Genomic DNA, 23146 nt, shown 5'->3' with positions numbered 1-23146 from the left:
AAAGAAAGAAGGCTATGGGTAAAAGGTAGGGAAATAGAATTAAGAGAAGATCACTGCAGTTGAACAGTTAGCACCAGACATGCCAAATTACCTTCATATAGAATCATAGACGTTTACGGCACAGAAGGAGGCCATTCGGCCCATCGTGTCTGTGCCGGCTGAAAAAGAGTTATCCAGCCTAATCCCACTTTCCAGCTCTTGGTCCGTAGCCTTGTAGGTTACGGCACTTCAAGTGCATATCCAAGTACTTTTTAAATGTGATGAACGTTTCTGCCTCTGCCACCCTTTCAGGCAGTGAGTTCCAGACCCCCACCAGTCTCTGGGTGAAAAAAGTTCTCCTCAACTCCCCTCTAATCCTTCTATCAATTACTTTAAATCTATGCCCCCTGGTTATTGAACTCTTTGCTAAGGGAAATAGGTCCTTCCTAACTAGGCCCTCATAATTTTATGCACCTCAATTAAATCTCCCCTCAGCCTCCTCTTGCAAAGAACTTGTTCTGCTTTGGAATTTCTATGATTCTACAATACAAAACATCTTACTGTGATCTCAGGCATCGAAGATTAGTTTTCTTTACCAAACTAGGTAAATGACATGAGTGTACCCGCGTACTATGAAATGAATAGTTATCAATAGATTTACATATGCTGCATGTCACTGTAAATCTGCCTCAGTCAGGTACACCAATACAATGTCAACACAAGCTATTTAAAGGCATGATGCAGAAGAGGAATTCATTTCAAATATACACATATTAATGAAAGCATGATATAGGCTACCAACTGTAGGTCTGTTGATCAGGTGATGGTATCTGCAGTCAGATGGTGGCCTCCAGAGCAAGTGGTGGGTTTTCAAATGCTCAGCAACTATACGAATGTTGATGAGTGATGCACTTATTTCACCCAAATATGCTCACATCACTATAGATTTGAATTTTGACCAAAATAGGGATACAGAAAGAGTTTCGATGGTGTGGAACCACATTACGAGCTTTACGTACATTTTCGAATTAAATTGTGTAATGAGGCGCATTTTAGGAAAGAAATTCCCATTCTTATCATTGCTCTATAGGTTCACCCAATTATTATATGTTTAAATAATTATATATTATATATATATAGCAGAGACTGGATTAAAACATTGAACAGAGAATGTCCTGCAAATGTATTAATTTTTGGTCATTAAGAGGAACAAATGCATTCTAGACTAGAGTTTTTTTTAACGGAAATGATACCTGAATCAGTGACAGAATGAAGTGCCGCTTTTTCCATTACCAGGATTGTCACTGACTTGTAAAAAAAAAAATTCTCATTTGAAAAATATTTATAGTTAAGTTTCTGAACCAAACAAGATTTTGCTGCCATTCACACCATATTAGCTGCTTATTCATTCCTTGTCTCCTTGGAAGTGACATTACTGTACCAAGCACCACTGAGGAAGGCTCTGCACACACAAGCTCACAGTTCAAAGGACTCCACACCACAGTCATGCTAAGAATAAATCTTCCAAGTTCTCTCTGTTTCCAGCCTCTGTTGTGAATGTGTGTGGGGAATCCCACTGAGAGTAATATTATTCGGCCCAGGGCCACCAGCTGTCTTTACCACCCAGACTTCGACACAGTGGTGCACACAGTATCGCTCCAGCTGAAAGTGGGAAGCTTTCTTTAGATTTAGACTTTACGCAAAGATTTGTCGAGCCGCTTGGGATGCTCCTCGACCGTGTTCCTTACCTTCGTGGGAGTGGGAAAACCAGATCTGTGATGTCGCCGAGTGGGGACTTCGGAAGGCGGGCTCGGAGGGGGAAGACGTAGGTCCCGCAGGATGAGCAGGTGCTGACCCCAAGCTGCTGGCTAGGAAACTTCCCATGAATGTGGCTGATGAGTTTCCCATCAGTGCGTTGCCTGATGCGTCCAAAGAAAAGAAAAACAGCGGCGAGATTAGTTCCATCGTTCAATCAAACATTTTTTTCCCCCCCTACAAACTTTCTACCGTGAGCAATCTTTATCAAATGTTTATATTGCTGCTATTAATGAGTTAATCAGATGCAAACAGCCCGAGGCAAGCGTGAGACATTAAACGCAAGTAAACGGAGGTGAGATGGGTTGCTGCCACCTATAACTATTAACTACGGCATTAAATGATATAACCACTGTTCCTTTTAGGTTCGGTAAACCCCAAATCATACTTCTGCTTTACTATTTGATCGGAGTCTGTATTTGTATTTAAAATTGCACAGTTCTGGGATGAAAGCCAACTCTCAAGGGTCCTACTTGAAGTGAGTTTGGGCACTTTCAACCCAGATCTTAGTGTGGCCCACAGCACAAAACCGCCCACAACTTGGCACAAATTTGCATTCTCATTCAGAGAGAGACTGTAAAGATGGCTGGGATTGGAAGAACGATGTTTCTGTGGTTGGGGTTAAGGCAACACGGGGCAGAGAAAAAGGAGCTTTGTTTTGCATCTGTCTGGGCTAAATCGGAACTGGGAGAGTTTGATACTGACCCGGAGTGGCAAAAATAGAAATTTATTTAATTCCCTCCCCCACACGGACATCCCTCCCTTTGATGAGCACAACACATACACATTGTATATTCAGCAGAGACGATGCACCAGACGACCATCATGGTGGGATTTAGTGGAAAACGCAGAACCACCAACATGTAAATTAGCAAAATTCGATTCAAACTAGGGGGCCGAAATTCTAGACCCACTCCCAGAAGGGCCACAAACTAGACCGGGTCCGGATGCACTGAGTACCGACATCGCCCGGGAGTTTCCTTTGACCCATGTTTGGGACAGAGCCTCCACCCACCCTAAATAAGACCATTGAAGTAGGGTGGGGGCAGAGCAGGGAACAGGGACCTCCCAAGTCTGGGAGTTCTCACAGCCCCGGCCTAGAAAATGGCAGTCAAGGGATTGATTGCTAATATGCCCAGAAGGAATTAACATACTGGCCTCAGGAGTGCAGTTGTGAGGCCCACGTTGGGTAGCAGCTAGCCTTCCCCTGCCCGATACAAAGTTTTTAAAACTGTTTAGACCAGCCCCCTTGGCAAGTCTGGTGGGCCCGGGTGCATCTCGGGCGCCCACTGACGGAACTTAAATTGGGTGACCTCCCCCAATGCCACATACTCTGATGTGGTTAGCGGCAGAGGTTACCTGGCCATAACTATTGGGATCGCTGGCTTGCTCCATTTTTGGCCACTACACGTGTTTAAAGAGCTCCCTTGAAAGCCAGATAAATAAGTGTACTGTAGATCTGAATGCGAGAAAGGACCCCAGCCCACATTTACATGATCTAAATAATACTAAACAAAAATCTGCAAATGGTGAAAATCTAAAATCAAAAAATGCTGGATATAGCCTACAGGCATCTGTACATTGACATCATTTTTATTCTGGATCAAATGGTTCAAAATGAGTTGTATCTATTGACCTATATTATTTGTGGGCCTGAAAAATCTGCATCCAGGTCTATCCAGCCCAAATCTCCGTTTGGCTCAGTTGGGAACATTCTTGCCTCATCATCAGAAGTGTGTGGTTTCAAGGCCTACTCCAAGACTTGAGCATATAAACCATGCTGACACTTCAGTCAAGTATTAAAGGAGTGTTAGAGGTGCCAACTTTTGGATAAGATATTAAGTCAAGGCCTGTTTAGGTGAAAAGACTCCCTGGCACCATTTGAAGAGGAGCCAGGAAAGATATCCCCAAAGCACCGCACAGCCAATGAATGACTTTTGAAGTTTTACTCATTGTTGTTATGGAGACAAGCACAGAAACTCATTTGTAAAGTCCCACAAACAGCAATGAGACATATGACCAGTTAATCGGTTTTGTTGGTTGTGGGATAAATGTTGGCTGGGAGACCAGGAAAAATCTCCTGCTCTTCTAGTGCCGTGATATCTTTTACCTCAGTTTAACATCTTATCTGAAAAACAGCACTTCTGGCAATGTAGCATTCTCTCAGTATCACACGGAAGTCTTAGCCAAGATTATGTGCTCACGTGGGGCGTGAACCCATAACTTTGCAACTCAGAGGCAAAAGTGCTCCCAGTGAGTCAACAGTTTTCTTGGTTACCTGGCTGATATTCCTCTCTCAACTAGCAACACCAAAAACAGATTAACTGGCCAATTCATCTCTTTGCTGTTTGTGGGACCTTGCTGTGCACAAATTGGCTGCCATCTTTGCCTGCGTCACAACAGTGACTGCACTTCAAACCTAATTCACTGGTTGAAAAGCAGTTTGGGAAGTTGTCAAGATGTGAAAAGGCGCTATGTAAATGCAAGTTCCTTCTCTCTGCCTTTTGGAGGAGGATGTGTTGTGACAGACAGTTTACAATGGAGAGAAAAACAGGGTGAAAACAGGAAGAAAAATAAATCCGCTTTAAGAATTAAAAAAAAGGTCATGCCACCAGACACTACTGCAGACACTGCATGGTTAATGGATAAAATGAAGTGTAGCTGGTATCATATGTCCTACTTTTGCTGGCATTGTTTCAGCATGGATACACAGGGGAAGAACGTGTTCTGCTGGATTCAGGCGTCCATTCTTCACATGGCCTCAGGCTAAACTGGTACTCTAAAATACATCAGCCAGTTTTTACAACCATGCAATATTTTAGGAATGTTCGTGGGAAGCATGCCTTCGGGCCCCCAGCAGAACCTCTTTTTATGTAGCATTTGTCAGACAGTATCTGCTCTATCCAATGATGCAGAGTAGGCGCTAACACATGCAGGACACACCAAATGCTTTTACTGAACAATTTAAGCAATTATCATTTCACTGCAAGACTATGAGTGATTGTTAATGAGGGAGAGGGTCAGCGGGAACAGGGCATGAAGGAATCCAACACTGCCAGTTCGTACACCCATTACAGTTTTCCACAGAATGCAGATGCTGAAGACACAGGCACATTGAGCCAGCTGTACAGATGCTTTACTGTTTGCTGGTACAGTAGTAACACACATCTGCAGTTTGCAGTCTGAGGTGACAGCAAGCCATGGAAATATGGGGGAAGTGAACAGGAGCCAGGCTATAGTGAGGGGCGTATGACATCACTATGAGCCTAAACATGATGTGGATAGGACTTAACCGTAAAGAGTGGGCTTTTCCATTGGCTTAATTGGTAAAGGCAATGCATGACTACGGCATGGTTAGATCAGAAGGTTCCAGGTTCGAATTCAGAGTTAGCGGAGACCAATTCTTCCCTCCCTAGGCTGCGATGCCAGAATTGGCCTCAGTACCCAAGCTAAGCAGGGTAAAATCGGCACTGCCAGGCAATGTTCCCTTTAAGCTGTGTGGCAGCGCTCTGGAGCTCCTGCGCAGCCGGGTCACCAGTTATTAAATAGAAAAACTGCGCATGCGTGGAAATTTTTGAATGGGACGCGCAGCCCAAAAAAAATGAGGGGGGACATTGCTGCCAGGGTTCTTGCTCATGATTTCTATCCATGACCCATAATCCTCCCCATGGTCGAATAGCCTGCCAGCATTCACTGTCTAAGCTCACACGTAAAGAATGACAATGTACCAGGGGATGACCAGCACCTGTGCAACCATACGTCAGCCCGAGTGACCGCATTCAGAACAGGGGAGGAAAATGGACAAAGGAATACAGAGCGCAGCGCGCTAACTATCTATGTATGATGGTCTTAAAATCTTCACATGACACCTAATGAATTTCAAGGCTATTGTTGTACTTTTTAAAAAATAGTTCCTTGTACCAGAGTGGCCTCAGATTTAATAACAGGCAATAATTATTGCAGTGTTCTAACAATTTGCTTGACATCATGGATGTTCATCTCGTTGAAACGTATAAAGTTCTTTGAGGGATTGACAGGGTAGATGCTGGCAGGCTGTTTCCCCTGGCTGGAGAGTCTAGAACTTGGGGTCAGCCATTTAGGACTGAGATGAGGAGGAATTTCCTCACTAAGAGTTGTGAACCTTTGGAATTCTCTACCCCAGAGGGCTATGAATGCTCAGTCATTGAGTATATTCAAGACAAAGATCGATAGATTTTTGGGCACTAAGGGAATATGAGGATCGAGCAGGAAGGTGGAGTTGAGGTAAAAGTTCAGCCATGATCTTACTGAATGGGAGAGCAGGCGCGGGAGATGGCGAGGGAAGTGGGGGGGGGGCCGGGGGGCGGTGCGTATGGCCTACTCCTATTTCTAATGTTCTTGTGTAAGAGAGTTATTCAAATTGCAGGCTCAGTCTGTCACAGATGTAGATACACAGGCTCATTGTGGGTCAGGATGAACTACCCTAAGAATCAGCTAGTTGCAAAGTTCAATAACAAAGAGCTGCATGCAAAGCTTTTTACACAAGCATGTAACATAAATCCTCCCATCAAACAGCAAGACCATCAAGAATATAAATTCTTTAATTCATTCATAAAAATAAAACCCACCTTCCCACCTTTGATCCTCTAGCCCTGCCCCGCCCCGCCCCCCTGTGCATGTCCAGAAGGGAATTTTAAAGGGCCAGGCCACACTAGACCCAAGCATGATCTGAACTGAGCCAAACTCAAGTGTCTTGGAATAAAACTGAAATGGCTAGACAGGCCATTTTGGATTTGCAGTTCAGTTTGGCACTCGTCCCTAAGACTGAGTCACCACAGAGAGTAAAGTGAGACCCTGAAATTTCCTGATGCCAGCAGTTCTGACATTTCCTAGTACTTGTCAACCATTGTACAGTTACCTCTTTGAGACTGATAACAGGCCTGAATGTAGCATCATGGTTATCATTAGCAAGGTCACTGAAATTCTGTCTTTTATTTTTAAATGTTGTCCTTTCCTTTGCTAAACATGGTGACCTCTGTATGGCTCCACAGGTACAAGCAGCTATCACCTATGTGGCCATTCTTGTATGGAAGCTTGGACAATAAGTGTTGCCCGGCTATTCAACTGTGGAAGCATCACAGCCCACTCACTCCTGTTCTTGCCCAACTTTCACCCATGTACACCCTACAGCAGGGCTCACTGTAGTTTACCAGGTGCAAGCAACTAGGACTGATTTTTTTTGTTTGGAGGCACTGAGGCCAACTTTAACCCCACCACCACCCCTTAGATGAAAGTAGCCAACTCCGTGCAGACCTGGGAGTGAACCCAAGACCCTCCTGAACTGTACAGCTCCGTACTAGATCGGTGGAACCACTGGAGCAGCCTGCACTGTGGCATTGTCCAATCTCTCTGCTGTTACCTGGGAGCTGCACTTCTGTTCAATATGGCTGGAAGAACGGTTCAAACCAAATTAAATTTGACAAAAGTCTACTGTAATATTCAGCAAGCAACTTGATTAATTTTTCAAAAGAAAAATCTCTTGTGATCCCTCCTAATTATTCTCCTGTTGGGAGTGTTCCTCCTCGCACAGTTCCCTCCGTGATTGCTCAAATTTCTTCCATTTGCTGCACTGTACTCGCTTCCTTGTGTGAGGGTGCTGTTCTGCTCTGTCTATACAACCAGTTCTCAAAGCTGTCTCTTTATTTTGTGACACTGGCTTTGCTTGGTGATATTTCTTTGTCCAACCTGTTTTTGTCCGTCCTGAGTTCACGACCTTTATTGCCTCTCATTTGTGTCGAAGCCCCTTGGAGCTGGAGGTTACAATGCTTATAACTGTCACTAGCCATCCATGTCCATGGATGCATTAATCCATTTAATTGCCTCGGCAATCCGACTATCTGGATCTACCTCATCTCGCCATCATCTTGGTCTGCCTCTCGGGCTTCTGCTCAAATGAATTGCAGCTTGCCTTGCCAGACTGATTGGCAGGGTCCCTATCAGATGGCTTAGTGTTAGATATTTTGATGTCAGATGCTCAAGCCAATGATTAAATTAGTTATATTAGCTACCACGGCCTTGCGTCTGACGAGTTAAGAGATTTCACTATGGACCTTCTGTGAGAAAGTACAAAAAGAAATCCATGGAAACGGTGTCCCAATGGGATCTTTAAAATAGCAATCCCTACCTAGTAGCTCAAGCTTGAGAAATTAGATGCAGGTGGTGAGACAAGAGGAGGCAGCCCCTGAAGTAATAACCTCAGTCCAATTTCTCTGAAAAACGGTAGCACAGTGGTCCTTTACTAACACTCTCCAATATACCCCCGTCACTGGTATAACATTATTTATGGCTAATAAGGAAACCGTGTAAAACATCATCTCTGTGACACCCCTCCACCACACAGCACACTTTATGTAATGTTTCCAAAGACAGTATTTTAGAACCTGTCTCTGATAATTACAAAATCCAGACACATATTACCTTAATCCATATGAACGTGACATTTATAGATAATAGGAAACTTTACTCCCCTTAGGTTGTGTGTTTTGGTGCCAAGTGCAATTACATTCTATATACTGAAAGTACATTCTTAATTGTTCTGAACTTTCTCCGAAGCAGTAAACTCGAATGCAGAAGGAAACGATGCAGATGCTTATCTATATATTTTATCTGCCTTATACTGTCTGTGTCTGTGAAAGTCCATTTACTGTTGCCCTATTGCTATATATATATCTATATAAAGTATAATTATAATTGCAATGCACATGTTCAACTGCTACTGAATCAAACACCCTATTTAGTGTATTCAGTCAGCATTGTACAGTATAGATGGTGAGTTGAAAATACATCTTATAAAAAGTAATTTGATATTTTAAAAATGTCAATGATGTGATAACTAAATATTAACCAATTTGACATTTTTTCATGAAGTAATTACAAAGGAAGACTTGCCATCATTCCCAAAGGCCCACATTCTGTTCTCAGCTACTGTTTCCATTCATTACACCGTGCAGCCACAGTAATACATTTAGCTTTGAGGTTGCACAAATACATTCATCACCAATTTGTTTTTATGACTCCCCGATTTTGAATTACGCCTGATTTTGTTTTTTATTACTCCTCATTACTCCACATACATTCTCCATCACTGCTGCAAGACCACAATTTAACCTGGGGGGGGGGGGGAAATAAAGTCCGCATTTTCAGTGTGTTTAATTTAGCGCTGCGACAGACTCATTTACGGTGGAAATATCTGCAACTCAGATCCAAGGTCTGAGCAGATGCTGCACCAAAAACCATCCACAACCTTTAAACTGTGCCTACTGGTGCTGAGGTGCACTGGGCAGTGCAGTTGAATAGTAATGACTATGTTGTAATGAAAGAGACTTTTATGTTGAACAGTGAAATGGTAAACATCATTGGCATTTCATAGTACATGGCAGTGAGTGACCATCCTACCGTGCACGAGTAAAGGTCAATGATTTCGACTATTTTGCTATTTAACATAAAATTTATTTTTGTCATATTCAATATACACCAATTCTGGTTGTGGTTATTCTGATTAGACAAGCTCCAAATTAATTTAGTTAAATTGAAGGAGTACAAGCTCAGATATTAAAATCATCCACATAGTGCACTGATCTCCTAACGTATAGAGAACATCATTAGGAACATGCATTCTTGCTATTTTTGTCACTTCTCTTTATCTTATCTTGACTTGTGATTTTCCCAAGCCAGTTCCTCTTCACACAGAAAACACACAACATCCCCAACTGCTGGCTATCAAAAGGAAAGCAGGAAGCCGGAGCAACTCAGCTTCCCATAATCAATGCCATCAGCTGACGTCAGTCAAAATCAGAGCCCGTATCTTCCTGTTTTAATTCTGGCTGCTTCCAATTTTATGCAAACAAATATCAATAATTGTACTTTTATAATTGAAAACCTAATGCTATTAGAGATACAGAAAGTACGAAAACTATGATAAGTTCTGGTTCTCGGCAAGGTTCGACCCTGTAAATTGAGTATTTGTGAACACAAGACCAATTACCAAAGGCTAGAAAACAACCTTCCCGATGTGTCAGGAAATATAAATACAATCCCTTCATCTTCAAAAATTCACACTTTATATTATGAAAAAATACCTGCACCTACTCATCTCTGGCTGGCCAAGTATCGTGCACAAACTCTCTCCACCCATCATAAATCAATCAGTCAACAAAGACAAGACCTGCAGCTCCTCCATCAGTAGACACAATCCTATTGTTATGCCACCAGGTATTAGACACACCCAACTACTGGACCACTGTGTGTCAGGTACACCAAGTATCTGATGCACTCCATAACTGGACCACCAGGTATCAGGTACATGCCACAGATAGACCACCAGGATTCCAGTACATCCACACTTGCACACTTTCCAACAGGAGTCAGTGGATATCAATCAGAAGTAGGAAACCCGGCCGTTTTTCATCATCCCTATCAAACGAGCAGGAGGTCGATTGTAATGCCCAAACTGCTGCTCTGACTGACATCAACTAAGCGCGGGTCAAATCTGGGACCTTTTGGTCTGTACGGTTCAGTATCACAAGAGGACGTGCTATTACCCACTTACAATTTAGTTACTTTTAAAGCAATAACAATTTGCTTCACTTTCAACAGTCAATTATAGGAAGGTTAAAAAGAAAGACAGCGGAACACCCCTACTGTCGCGTTTCTTGATTTTACAGGCTGTTGGTGGGTCCCTTTATTCCCTACCTCATGCTCAGCAATGCAGTTTATGGGGAATCAGCAATCAAAGTCATTAGGACAGGAGACCTGAACATCACTGTAGGTAGAGAATACTGCAGCTCTCAAAAGGAAATCTGAGCCGCAATATAACTACACAGAGTGGACAACCGAACTGTGCCATTTTGACTTCCTTCTTTAACCCTAACCCTACTGAATAAATGATAACTCCACCGCAACACAACATGCACACAGTGATTAGTGCTGCAAGTGGAAAGCACCTTTGAGAAGCATGTTTTATCCTTCTGCCGTTATCTCAAAGCAGTACTGTGCCTGCCTTACTTCATGATAGATCCCGTAAAAGATTTACCGAAGATCAATATTATTTTACTGAGTATAGTTCTGCGGTTTGGAAATACAGAAGCAAAGGGCTTCCCCTTCCCCAAAATCAAATGCATACAGCTCACTCATCCTTCATTGTGGACTGAAGGCCTTTTCTATAAATAAACAAAGAATATGTCTCAACTCACAGTGTAAACAAAAGGAGGAGAAGAAGTTGAGCAAATGCTACACAACGAACTACATGTTACGGAGCACAGTCAATCCTCCCATTGTTCCCAATGGGAGAAAAATACAAAACTCCCCTGGGAGGGGTTAGCAAAATAGACAAAACAGCTTTCTCTCTCTTTTTAAAGATAAGTTTAATTTCAGATGACAATGTCTGATTCAATTTAAAAATATTGTCATTATTTTTGGAGTGGAGAAAATCCATTCACAAAATTCAGATACAGATTTGAAAACTATTGAGTACTAAACTGGGAGTTACTGAGAAACCTTTCCCATAATGCAGCCTTGAGGTACATCTCTTCTTAATGCTACTTATTTTCCCCAGCAGTGCAGGTGTCAAATCCTGTGAATTTTGTACATTTGTACTCACTTAATTGCACAAACTACACCTTTGAACTTGGACGATAAAGAAACAGCAATTATCTGCTATCTGTTTTGTCAGGTTTCTGCCGAGAAATGATTGCTCACTATTCAGAGCTCATTTCCATCCAAGAAAGCTGACCCCGGCTGTCAGCAATGCAAGGATGATGTCTGCCTTGCATATGACACATAACGTTGCCAAGAAAAGACAGGTGAGCTTTAATCCTTTTTTAAAGGCAATACTCGATTTGGTGGAATTTTTTTAAACATCTGAAATATTTAGTTTTTGTGCTCGCCATAAATTTTGAGGGAGGTTTTTGAGGAACATGGGAACAGGAGTAGGCCATTCAGCCCCTCGAGCCTGTTCCACCTCTGTAGTTTGTACCACTGAACAGGGTTGAAGCGGCCCAAACACATTTCACCAACGTTTTAACCTTAAGACCAGGAGAAATATTTTTGTGGCAAAAACATTACAAGTTTTCATATGTACATTTTTCTGATGCCGTTATAATATTCAGCATCAATAATTTACAGCAAGTCATGTCTAAACTGTAAAGTATGATCAAGGCAGTACATGACATGTGGGGGTGAGATCCCTCCCCTCAATAGTTTTAGTAAATGCCAGCATGAGTACAAAATGGGAAATTGTGGCAACTTTCTCGCTAAAATAATCAAAAGGGGAAATTTCACCTCTTTGATGTTCATGGGGTTAATAGCCATCAGCAAAAGGATCTATTTAACCCTCCCTCTCTGGGCTGGATTTTAACACAGGTCAAGCAGAGGCAAAGGGCACTGTTCTTATAACACACTGCACCAACGAGACGGGAAACCTTTACTAAATCTGTTTGGGCTTGATGTGAAGCTAGATCCCAATGGTCAAAAGATGGTGTTCACTCCAGGAGTGTTCACTACCCCTGGATTTAGTTATTGTGAAGTTACCTGCAAGTACCCCTCATGTTACCTCTTAAAATGATTCTGTTCAACAAGTTTTATAACAACGTAACCAAATTGTATAAACTCCGGTAAATTTTATTCACCCAGAAGTGTTGGTTGTTGTCCAGCGTCACAAACAGCCTCTCTGAAACGGGTGTGCTTGCAACATGTACGAAATAAGAAAAATGTGAAAAATAGTTTAAATACCTGTTGGGAGCATATATGAAGAAGAGATGGTGTTTGATGTGTGAGATTCACGAATGAATGCCTGCATGCCCATTTAAACAGCCAGAACACTCTCTAATCAACCTGCAGTGACAGAACTTGACATGTTGCCAGCTGCTTTGGCAAGTTTCAAGCAACTGCGAGTTCAGGTGCACTGGGTCCTTTAATATTCCAAAAGAACTCAGCAAATCACCAAGAAACTCTGATATCCATTCACAATAAGTAAATTCAGGAGTAGTGGTGCAGTGCATTAGAAGAACAGGTAACTCACTCCGCGCCCCCGCCCCCCCCCACCACCAACAAGATGGGCTCTGATCCCATCCTCACCCAAAGACCAGATACATGTACTTCCTAGTATAAATCACTCGGATCATTTTCCCTCCCCCAGCCCGATTCTACGACCCCCTTCTGCAGCCCCCGGCTGACTCAGTGCAGACCATGGACTTAACCTGCTGCCCTCCTGGCCTGTAAGGCTGAGTGCCGTGCCGGAGCTCCGAGTAGAGCGCTTGTTTTGGGAGTCTCGTATTGGGCATGCGGACAATGTGACCCGTCCATCGGAGCTGATTGAGCGTGGAGACTCCCAAAGCAAGTGCTCTACTCGGAGCTCCAGCACGGCAAGAGAGCCCCAGGTGGGCAGAGGAAACGCTTCAAGGACACCCTCAAAGCCTCCTTGAAAAAGTGTAACATCCCCACCAACACCTGGGAATCCCTGGCCCAAGACCGCACAAAGTGGAGGAGAAGCATTCGGGAAGGCGCCGAACACCTCGAGTCTCTTCGCCGGGAGCAAGCGCAAGCCAAGCGCAGGCAGCGCAAGAAACGCACGTCAACCCAAGCACCCCACCCACCCGCCCCTTCAACCACCGTCTGCCCCACCTGTGACAGAGACTATAGGTCCCACATTGGACTCATCAGTCACCTGCGAGCTCATTTTTAATGTGGAAGCAAGTCATCCTCAGTTCCAAGGGACTGCCTAAGAAGAAGGCGGCGGCGGCGGCTGAGTGAAGCATGGTAAATTTACCCATCCAGCCCTCCGGGGCAGCCCTGGAACTGCAGTAGGTTTTCAGGGCTGTAGTGAAATCCTCCACCACCAACATAAAGCAATAAGCAGGTTGTTATGCAGATGAACTTCTTTATTTAGATATACATATGCAGATAACATAGGCATTTAAGTAACAAACAGGCCACATTCTAAACTAACTACTGGGACCATCCCCTCATTATAAGCCTGCTTTGTTTTGAGGGAGACATTAACATTTCTTATCACTAAAAGGACTGATTCTGGAAAGCGGTCGGACCACTTCTTGTTCCTGAGCAGACGATAATAATTTTAAAGGTTTACGTGTGCTGCTAAAGGCTCTCCACTGATCTGATAGCATCGACTTTCAGCTCTGCACTGAACTGCAGAACACCACAGCATAAAAGCGCGGGAGGAAACCTCGAGAATATCAAATCGGAGATAAGGGACTCCAGCAGGGCAGATAAAGTCCTAGAACAAAGCGTCTCCACCTCGGGATTAATCTATGTTTAGGTTTGCAGTCCTGGCTTCCTTTCCTGTGCATCAGCAGCGGAAAGTTACGTTACGCAGCAAAGCTTTTGTGGAGGCTCATGCTGCATTGATGGTACAGCGCTATAGCCAGCAGTAGCCTCGACCTTAGGGGGCACCAATGGTGGTTGCTTGAGCCTCCAGCAATACAGAGCATCGCTGCATGAGCTGCTCATTCCATCAGTCACCAGAGGCAACGGCAAATGTAAAAATTAAAACATAGGACCGAAGCAGAATCTTCAGGGTGCAGAGCCCCCACTCCCAAAAGTTACGTGTTTTAGTCCAAACAAAATACATTTCATGTGAAGTCTGGCAATAATCTTATGAGACTTTCCCCAGAATGGCCTATGCTGGTCGCCCTTAAAGTGCTGTCACCTTTTCTTATTCTCCTTTACCTTTTTTAAATCACATCCTTTTTATTGTCACCAAATAGGTTAAATGATTATAACAATGCATTATGAACTCCTACAGTTAGCCGTATCAAGACACCCGCCCACAAGAGGATTTGATTAGAACTGTCCACATAACTTAGCTGATCTCAGCAAAGGCAGTGAATAAACTCTTAATATGATAGCAAAATACCGCAGATGCTGGAAATCCGAAATACCAACAGAAAATGCTGGAAAAACTCAGCAGGCCAGGGCAACATCCGTGGAGAGAAAAACAGAGTCAACGTTTCAGGTCGAAGTCCTGACGAAGGGTCTTCGACCTGAAACATTGACTCTATTTTCTCTCCACGGATGTTGCCTGGCCTGCTGAGTTTTTCCAGCGTTTTCTGTTGTTATTTCAGTAAGTAAACTGCATGCCACAGTTGACCATTAACATGTCTGGCCTACAGAGTAGAAGCATCCTGTGCTGGAACATGCGCATGTGTGGGCACTACATGACACCCACCACAGTCAAATAGCCCAGATTACCACATGTAGAATAGCCCGTTGAGCGAGGTAAATGAGGATGGTCAGTATCGGTGTCATTATAGCTCAGCAAGAGATGGGGAGAAACTGGCAGGAAAAAATTGTCCTCATCCAGAATTCAAACGGCTTCTGGGTTCAAATTATAGAATTAGTACTAAAAATTAATCCACAAATTCATAATTTACACTCAAACTTATTTCCTTATTTATTAGTAACAGCTTCATTATTTGACTATAATTAATGTTTACTATAGCTCAAGACGGTCGATAGACAGTATGGTCCATATCAGAACTCGTTAACAGAGTTCTTTTGAGATTCTGGAATTTAGAATTTGTACTATTCTGTGCTTTCCCTGCCCACCATTTCTAAATTCCTCAATCCAAAAGAAGCTTTGCCAACACTACTCCCCATCCAGTCAGCTGTACCTGTTAACTGTTTGTCGTCGACGCTATTCAAACTGCGAAGATTACGAAGTTTAATATCAGATTGAAATGGAAGCGAGACAAATTTTGAAGTTAGACTTCTATAGAAGACAAATTGGTTAACTTTTAGTCATGCCGGGCAATTTCCCAGATACATTGCACATAAAGAAAGAAAATAAATTAGCAAATAAATGGCTTGTTATTGATTTGTGTGCAATGTTAAATTAAGAACATGGACCCTTTTTACTCAGAGCAGATCCCTGAAGAGTTAGAAACCAATGAAAAAATTCATCCTGAACACCTGTTTCAACCACCTTCGCCCCTTGAAGCAGCATCATAATATTCATTAATACTTAAAGGCTTCAGGGTCACACGTGTATCTTTCCTATTCAGAAACCTCCTTCTTCTGTATTCATTTTATATATATTATACAGCCCTTGTCTATAATTACTGTACTGCAGCACACCATTTGTACTAAGATGCCAGAGCTACAAGTTGTTATTAAAGTGGTAAGGACCACAAATTAAGTCAATTAAATGCATTTCCACAAAACTTTAATTATTAACATGACATTTTAAAATGAATCCCCTCACATTTAAGATACTGTTGGCCTGCAGGAGTATCTGAAGCTGTGTGTTATCACAAAGAAAATGTGCCGTTAACAAAAGTTCAAAAATCTGAGTGAATTTGATCACATTTGACTGACCTCAAGTATTATGGGTGCTAGCACAATCATTATTTTGAAGTTCTGTGAAATAACACTTTTTGTGTTTTTACAAATACAATCAGTTCTGCAATCTTTTAGTAACTTGAACCTTCTTTGTTCAAGTAAATTAGTTTTCTCGTGATCTGTCTAATCCAGCCATTGTTACTGTCAAAATCACTCCAGTTTACAATGGTCACGATAAGAGACACAAATATGGCATAATCACAATGGATTTATATTTCACAGTACTCCAGTATATCAGTATATTGCCCATTTTCTGCTGCGTATTTTAGCAATTAAGCTTGCTTCTGATAAGATCAGTAGCATCTCAAGATGAATATTGTCAGTGTTTCTGTGATATGCAATTTATGCAATTTATCATCTTTTCCACAACAGTCACTGGTGGTCCAAGATGATAGCATCTGTTTCACAGCCCTGCAGACTGAATACAGGCTCGGTGCAGACTGAATACAGGCTCGGTGCAGACTGAATACAGGCTCGGTGCAGACTGAATACAGGCTCGGTGCAGACTGAATACAGGCTCGGTGCAGACTGAATACAGGCTCGGTGCAGACTGAATACAGGCTCGGTGCAGACTGAATACAGGCTCGGTGCAGACTGAATACAGGCTCGGTGCAGACTGAATACAGGCTTGGTGCAGACTGAATACAGGCTTGGTGCAGACTGAATACAGGCTTGGTGCAGACTGAATACAGGCTTGGTGCAGACTGAATACAGGCTTGGTGCAGGCTGAATACAGGCTTGGTGCAGACTGAATACAGGCTTGGTGCAGACTGAACACAGGCTTGGTGCAGGCTGAATACAGGCTTGGTGCATTCTGAATACAGGCTTGGTGCAGACTGAATACAGGCTTGGTGCAGACTGAATACAGGCTCGGTGCAGACTGAATACAGGCTCGGTGCAGACTGAATACAGGCTCGGTGCAGACTGAATACAGGCTCGGTGCAGACTGAATACAGGCTCGGTGCAGACTGAATACAGGCTTGGTGCAGGCTGAATACAGGCTCGGTGCAGGCTGAATACAGGCTCGGTGCAGGCTGAATACAGGCTTGGTGCAGACTGAATACAGGCTTGGTGCAGGCTGAATACAGGCTTGGTGCAGACTGAATACAGGCTTGGTGCAGACTGAATACAGGCTTGGTGCAGGCTGAATACAGGCTTGGTGCAGGCTGAATACAGGCTCGGTGCAGACTGAATATAGGCTCGGTGCAGACTGAATACAGGCTTGGTGCAGACTGAATACAGGCTTGGTGCATTCTGAATACAGGCTTGGTGCATTCTGAATACAGGCTCAGTGCAGACTGAATACAGGCTCGGTGCAGGCTGAATACAGGCTTGGTGCAGACTGAATATAGGCTCGGTGCAGACTGAATACAGGCTTGGTGCATTCTGAATACAGGCTCGGTGCAGACTGAATACAGGCTTGGTGCAGGCTGAATACAGGCTTGGTGCATTCTGAATACAGGCTCGGTGCAGACTGAATACAGGCTCGGTGCAGACTGAATACAGGCTTGGTGCAGACTGAATACAAGCTTGGTGCAGGCTGAATACAGGCTTGGTGCAGACTGAATACAGGCTTGGTGCAGACTGAATACAGGCTTGGTGCAGACTGAATACAGGCTTGGTGCAGGCTGAATACAGGCTTGGTGCAGACTGAATACAGGCTTGGTGCAGACTGAATACAGGCTTGGTGCAGACTGAATACAGGCTTGGTGCAGACTGAATACAGGCTTGGTGCAGACTGAATACAGGCTTGGTGCAGACTGAATACAGGCTTGGTGCAGACTGAATACAGGCTTGGTGCAGACTGAATACAGGCTTGGTGCAGACTGAATACAGGCTTGGTGCAGACTGAATACAGGCTCGGTGCAGGCTGAATACAAGCTTGGTGCAGACTGAATACAAGCTTGGTGCAGGCTGAATACAGGCTTGGTGCAGACTGAATACAAGCTTGGTGCAGGCTGAATACAGGCTTGGTGCAGACTGAATACAGGCTTGGTGCAGGCTGAATACAGGCTTGGTGCAGACTGAACACAGGCTTGGTGCAGACTGAATACAGGCTTGGTGCAGACTGAATACAGGCTTGGTGCAGACTGAATGCAGGCTTGGTGCAGACTGAATACAGGCTTGGTGCAGACTGAATACAGGCTTGGTGCATTCTGAATACAGGCTTGGTGCAGACTGAATACAAGCTTGGTGCACTGAATACAGGCTTGGTGCAGACTGAATACAGGCTTGGTGCAGACTGAACACAGGCTTGGTGCAGACTGAACACAGGCTTGGTGCAGACTGAACACAGGCTTGGTGCAGACTGAATACAAGCTTGGTGCAGACTGAATACAGGCTTGGTGCAGACTGAATACAGGCTTGGTGCAGGCTGAATACAGGCTTGGTGCAGACTGAATACAAGCTTGGTGCAGGCTGAATACAGGCTCGGTGTAGACTGAATACAGGCTTGGTGCAGGCTGAATACAGGCTCGGTGCAGACTGAATACAGGCTTGGTGCAGACTGAATACAGGCTTGGTGCAGGCTGAATACAGGCTTGGTGCAGACTGAATACAGGCTTGGTGCAGACTGAATACAGGCTTGGTGCAGACTGAATACAGGCTAGGTGCAGGCTGAATACAGGCTTGGTGCAGACTGAATACAAGCTTGGTGCAGACTGAATACAGGCTTGGTGCAGACTGAATACAGGCTTGGTGCAGACTGAATACAGGCTTGGTGCAGACTGAATATAGGCTTGGTGGAGACTGAATACAAGCTTGGTGCAGACTGAACACAGGCTTGGTGCAGACTGAATACAAGCTTGGTGCAGACTGAATACAGGCTTGGTGCATTCTGAATACAGGCTTGGTGCAGACTGAATACAGGCTTGGTGCATTCTGAATACAGGCTTGGTGCAGACTGAATACAGGCTTGGTGCAGACTGAATACAGGCTTGGTGCAGACTGAATACAAGCTTGGTGCAGACTGAATACAGGCTGGATGCAGTCTGAACACAAACTCCACGCAGGCTGCAACAAGCAACATCACAGCTGCAGTATATAGTGAATGACTTTGAAAAATTCATGATACTGTAACCTCTATTTTGTCCAAAACGCTATTGGTTTCTCCCATTTTTAAATTCCCAGACTCCCGGGTCTCTGCAGGCCACATGCGTCCCTGCATCACAAACATGTCATTGTGTCGCCTGCCTGTGATAACATTGCAATGAAAATGAAACACAGCTGCTTTCCCCTCCCCCATTCGCTGCCTTGTCAAACATTCGCCCAACAATTCACCTGGCTTGCCAAGAGTCAGGTCTGCTTTAACTCTTTGAATGCAGGGTAACTTTTGAAAATATTGAATTAGAAAATGTTATACCAGAGAAAATAAGTGTTGCCAAATTTCTAGTACTGAATATTGTAAAGCAGATTTAAGATAAACGCGGGCGCTGAACCAGAGAATGCACCAATTCGCAACGTTGTCTTAATAAACTGAGATAAGATGTATTCACATCTTTCTATTTTTATCTTAGCCCAAAAGTGCCATTTTGGTCTTTAAAGTGTTAATGTGGCACACACCATTTGCAGCAAATGTTAATAATAACTTCCTACCGACTCATGCGGCTTTAAGAGTCTGAGATTAATTCAGTATAGAAGTAAGGAAGTGATCTGAGTTTTGTAGACCTGTTGCCAGCTACCGCCCACATCAGGCCTTGTGCCTGCTGAATAGCAATGAGATGATTCTGCTGGATGTGGTTTACATTCCTACACCTACAGACACAGCAGTCTCCACACCTGGCTCTGCTGTCTTCAGGCTAAAATGTGAAGACCAGCCCTTTCCACCCTGCGCCAGCTCCTGACAGGACTTGGAAGCAGCAGGTGACTCAGCGTTAAAAAGTTGGAAAGCAGAGCCTCTGAAATAGGTCATCCCTGTTAACCGTCTTGCTGCCATATCTTTAGACTTCTTTTGAAACAATAAAGTTAACTTTTTGTTGTGTTCTTGGCGGGGGGGGGGGGGGGGGAAACCCGTATTGACCTAAACATCAAGGGGGAAAAATTCAGTTGTTTGCGCCTCCCGTTAGCGCCTTCAGAGGGCGCCAATTGGGGCGCAAAGCAACTAGAGCCCGGGCGCGGCGATGTTTGCGCCGCTCGCGAAATTAACTAGACATTTTGCGGCGGCGCTAAACACTACCGCCACGATCTCCTGCGCCAGCAGATTGTGACGTCAGTCGAGTGTGCAACGACCCGTTAGCGCCCCGGACCGGATATTGAGTGGCGCCCCCTGCCTTACCGCCTGCCGCTAGCAACGACAGGTTGAGGGGAGAGTTTTGCTGTCAGAAAGGGACTGGGGGAGCGCTATTTAAAGGCGACCGCTTCCTGCCCTTTTTTTGCTGGTGACATTTTTGCACCACGCATTCTGAGAGAGAGAGAGAGAGAGAGAGAGACTTCTGGAGAGATTCAACGCCGTGTGAAGGAGTTTTGGGTACTGAGCAGCACTTTGCAGGTTTATTTTGATTTGCCCTTCCTTGCTTCGCCAGCGCTCTGAGGTAGCGCCTCACTCCTCGGCCTTTGCGTCTTAAGACAGGTGTGAAGCGCCTGATTTAGCGCTCCAATCACCTCCAGGGGCGATAAAAGCCAAGTTTGCTGTCGGAAGCGAAATTAGCGCCAGGCGATAAACTTTGCGCACGGCCGATAATGGCGCCCCAAACGGGGTGATACTGAATTTCCCCCCCCCCCAAACCTTTATCTCTTCTGTCGGGAACTGAATTCAAACCCATCTCGCAGGCGTGAAAGGGCAGTGCTGCCCTGCTGAGTGGCCTATCCCAGAAAGCAGAGTCCAATCCCATTACGAGAACTGAATTTGGATGTAGAGCTAGAAGAATTGGTTCTGTTTATGCTCATTTTCTGAGATGCCTTTCACTTCAGATTTTCAAGTTGAAAGTAATTTTTAAAATCCTTTTTTTATGGTTGCTGATCGATCCATTGAATCAGTGGCTGCTCCCATCCCTCTCCGCGGTGTGTAGGTCTCGCAGACACTCTGCACTCACGCTGGGCAGGATAGTTAACATGAAAACTACTTACCAGGTGATTATATTTCCCTCCGTGCGTAAAATTCAGGAAACATTTTTCGACTTAACTGTCATTATAAACCAATGACATTTCAGTAAAAGAATGTATAGCTTTACAAAACACAGGAAGCTATATACCTCGAGTTTGTTTACAATCCCTCTACAGACCCATATTTCAAGTCTCACCCATTAGATGTGAGACTCGCATATACTGAATCCTTCCCAAATGAGTAGTGTCTGATCTCCATACAAAGCCACTTGCTTAAGAAATGTCTAAAACAGCCCTGTGGGCTCAGCAGCAGATAATTTAGAAACACTAACTGTGTAGGAAAAAGAAGTTAACTCCATCGTCACTATTTCTCAGGATAGATGGAGACTTGTCTACATTCCCTCCCCATTAGAAGTCAATATGATCACGTCTCCTGAAGCTCCACCCCAGCCTTTAATGTACCTGCCTTCACCAAACCATTTTGCACACTGTGGGGCTCAGGCTGCTGTGGTATTAATTGTACTTATTTTATGACCGAGAGTAAATGTTGTCACAATCTTTGTAAAATGCCATTTCTTTTAGAGATGACTGTTGCCAAGCATTAGCAAGTGAACACTCGGATGACACTCTTCTATCTGTTATTTCAGCAGTGGTGTTAAACCATTTAAGATAAATAGGTTAATGCCCTCATTAACATAGTGGACAGAGGAATGTGTTACAAACAGGTTCGGTGTTTCTGCGCTAACATCTGCCAACTGTAAATTCTAGGCTAGATTCATTAACTTGCAGCAAATATATTAAGGTTTGACCCTTGCCAGGATAAGGTGAGAGTTAAACCTAGTAAGAGAAATTGTGAAGCTGGAGCAAAATTTTACTTCCAAACAATGTGGCATATACGGAATTAAGTCACATCTTTCACCAAACTGTGTGAAGATAACTGGATATGATGGGCCTGTTCTAACATTGTGTGTGGAAGAAAAATGTAGCTGTGTGCAGAAAGAAAGAAAAGAAAGAAGTACAAATCTCAACACAAGCCATTGCCAATCTGGAGACATTCTGTTAATTCGTCCTGAAAATATATCACACAATATCCCTCTTTATGATACCCCAGTTTTGGGTGGCGGTGGGTGGGGCGAGGGGTGGTAGGAATTCTACAGGCTGCACTGGGAGCCTGGAAAGGAAAGCTGTCATATTAAATATATATAATATTCTTCAAATGTACACCACAAAGGATAGATCAGGTTTTTTTTAAAACATGAACATTGGATTCTTCACATCACTCCAGTATATGCGTTCAATTACAAAATTGAATTCAGGTTTTCTTGGGTTTAGAATTTCATGCCACAAATACTGATTCATTCACGAGTTTCTGAGAATTCCTTTTAGCCTTCCAATTCCTGCTTACTGGTACCCTTAAAAATACAGAGAAACATATGACATAAAAATGAGTTATGCAGATGTGATGCACATCAATAAGCAGTGAATTGTGAAAAATATTTGACCGAGTGGCACTCTATCTTCTAACACACGAGTCTCACATGCGATGGAGTTACAGGCCACAACAGTGGAGGTTTTGTAAACCACGGGTTTGTGCGGACTCTATTTATATATTATTACTAATAAACAGCTAGGAATGGCCAGTATTTTAACTGAGCTGTTGACCAGAAGGGGCTGCCTGGTACTTAAATCCTCCCATCTCAATCAGGTGAGCTTTATCTGTTTTTTTATTTTGGTCAAACGGCCAGAAAGTAGAGAAGAAAGGAGGAAAAAGTTACATTATCTGGTGCGCCTCCTTGAATCTTGCCTTCTGCCAGCCAATAACAGGACAACAGTGGTTACAGTCATGGAGAAAGCCATTACTCAGATTACCGGCAGAAGCATGGGAAATGGCTTGTAAAAGACATTTGTTAAACTATCA

The 23146-nt window shown here is 43.8% G+C and overlaps 1 protein-coding gene across 1 annotated transcript in view; it reads right to left on the bottom strand.

Moving 5' to 3' along the window:
• The window catches only part of bahcc1b (BAH domain and coiled-coil containing 1b), a 236035-nt gene that overhangs the window by 174935 nt on the left and 37954 nt on the right, over positions 1-23146 (bottom strand). Inside the window, exon 3 of the mRNA XM_085963645.1 lies at positions 1728-1898. Coding sequence (XP_085819771.1) covers positions 1728-1898 — 171 coding nt within the window. The remainder of the gene's footprint in view (positions 1-1727; positions 1899-23146) is intronic.

This window comes from Somniosus microcephalus, chromosome 21 (genome assembly GCF_052327205.1).
Source record: "Somniosus microcephalus isolate GS21.2 chromosome 21, FLI_Smic_1.0, whole genome shotgun sequence".
NCBI lineage: Eukaryota > Metazoa > Chordata > Chondrichthyes > Squaliformes > Somniosidae > Somniosus > Somniosus microcephalus.
This window is presented reverse-complemented; position numbering and strand designations above follow the sequence as displayed.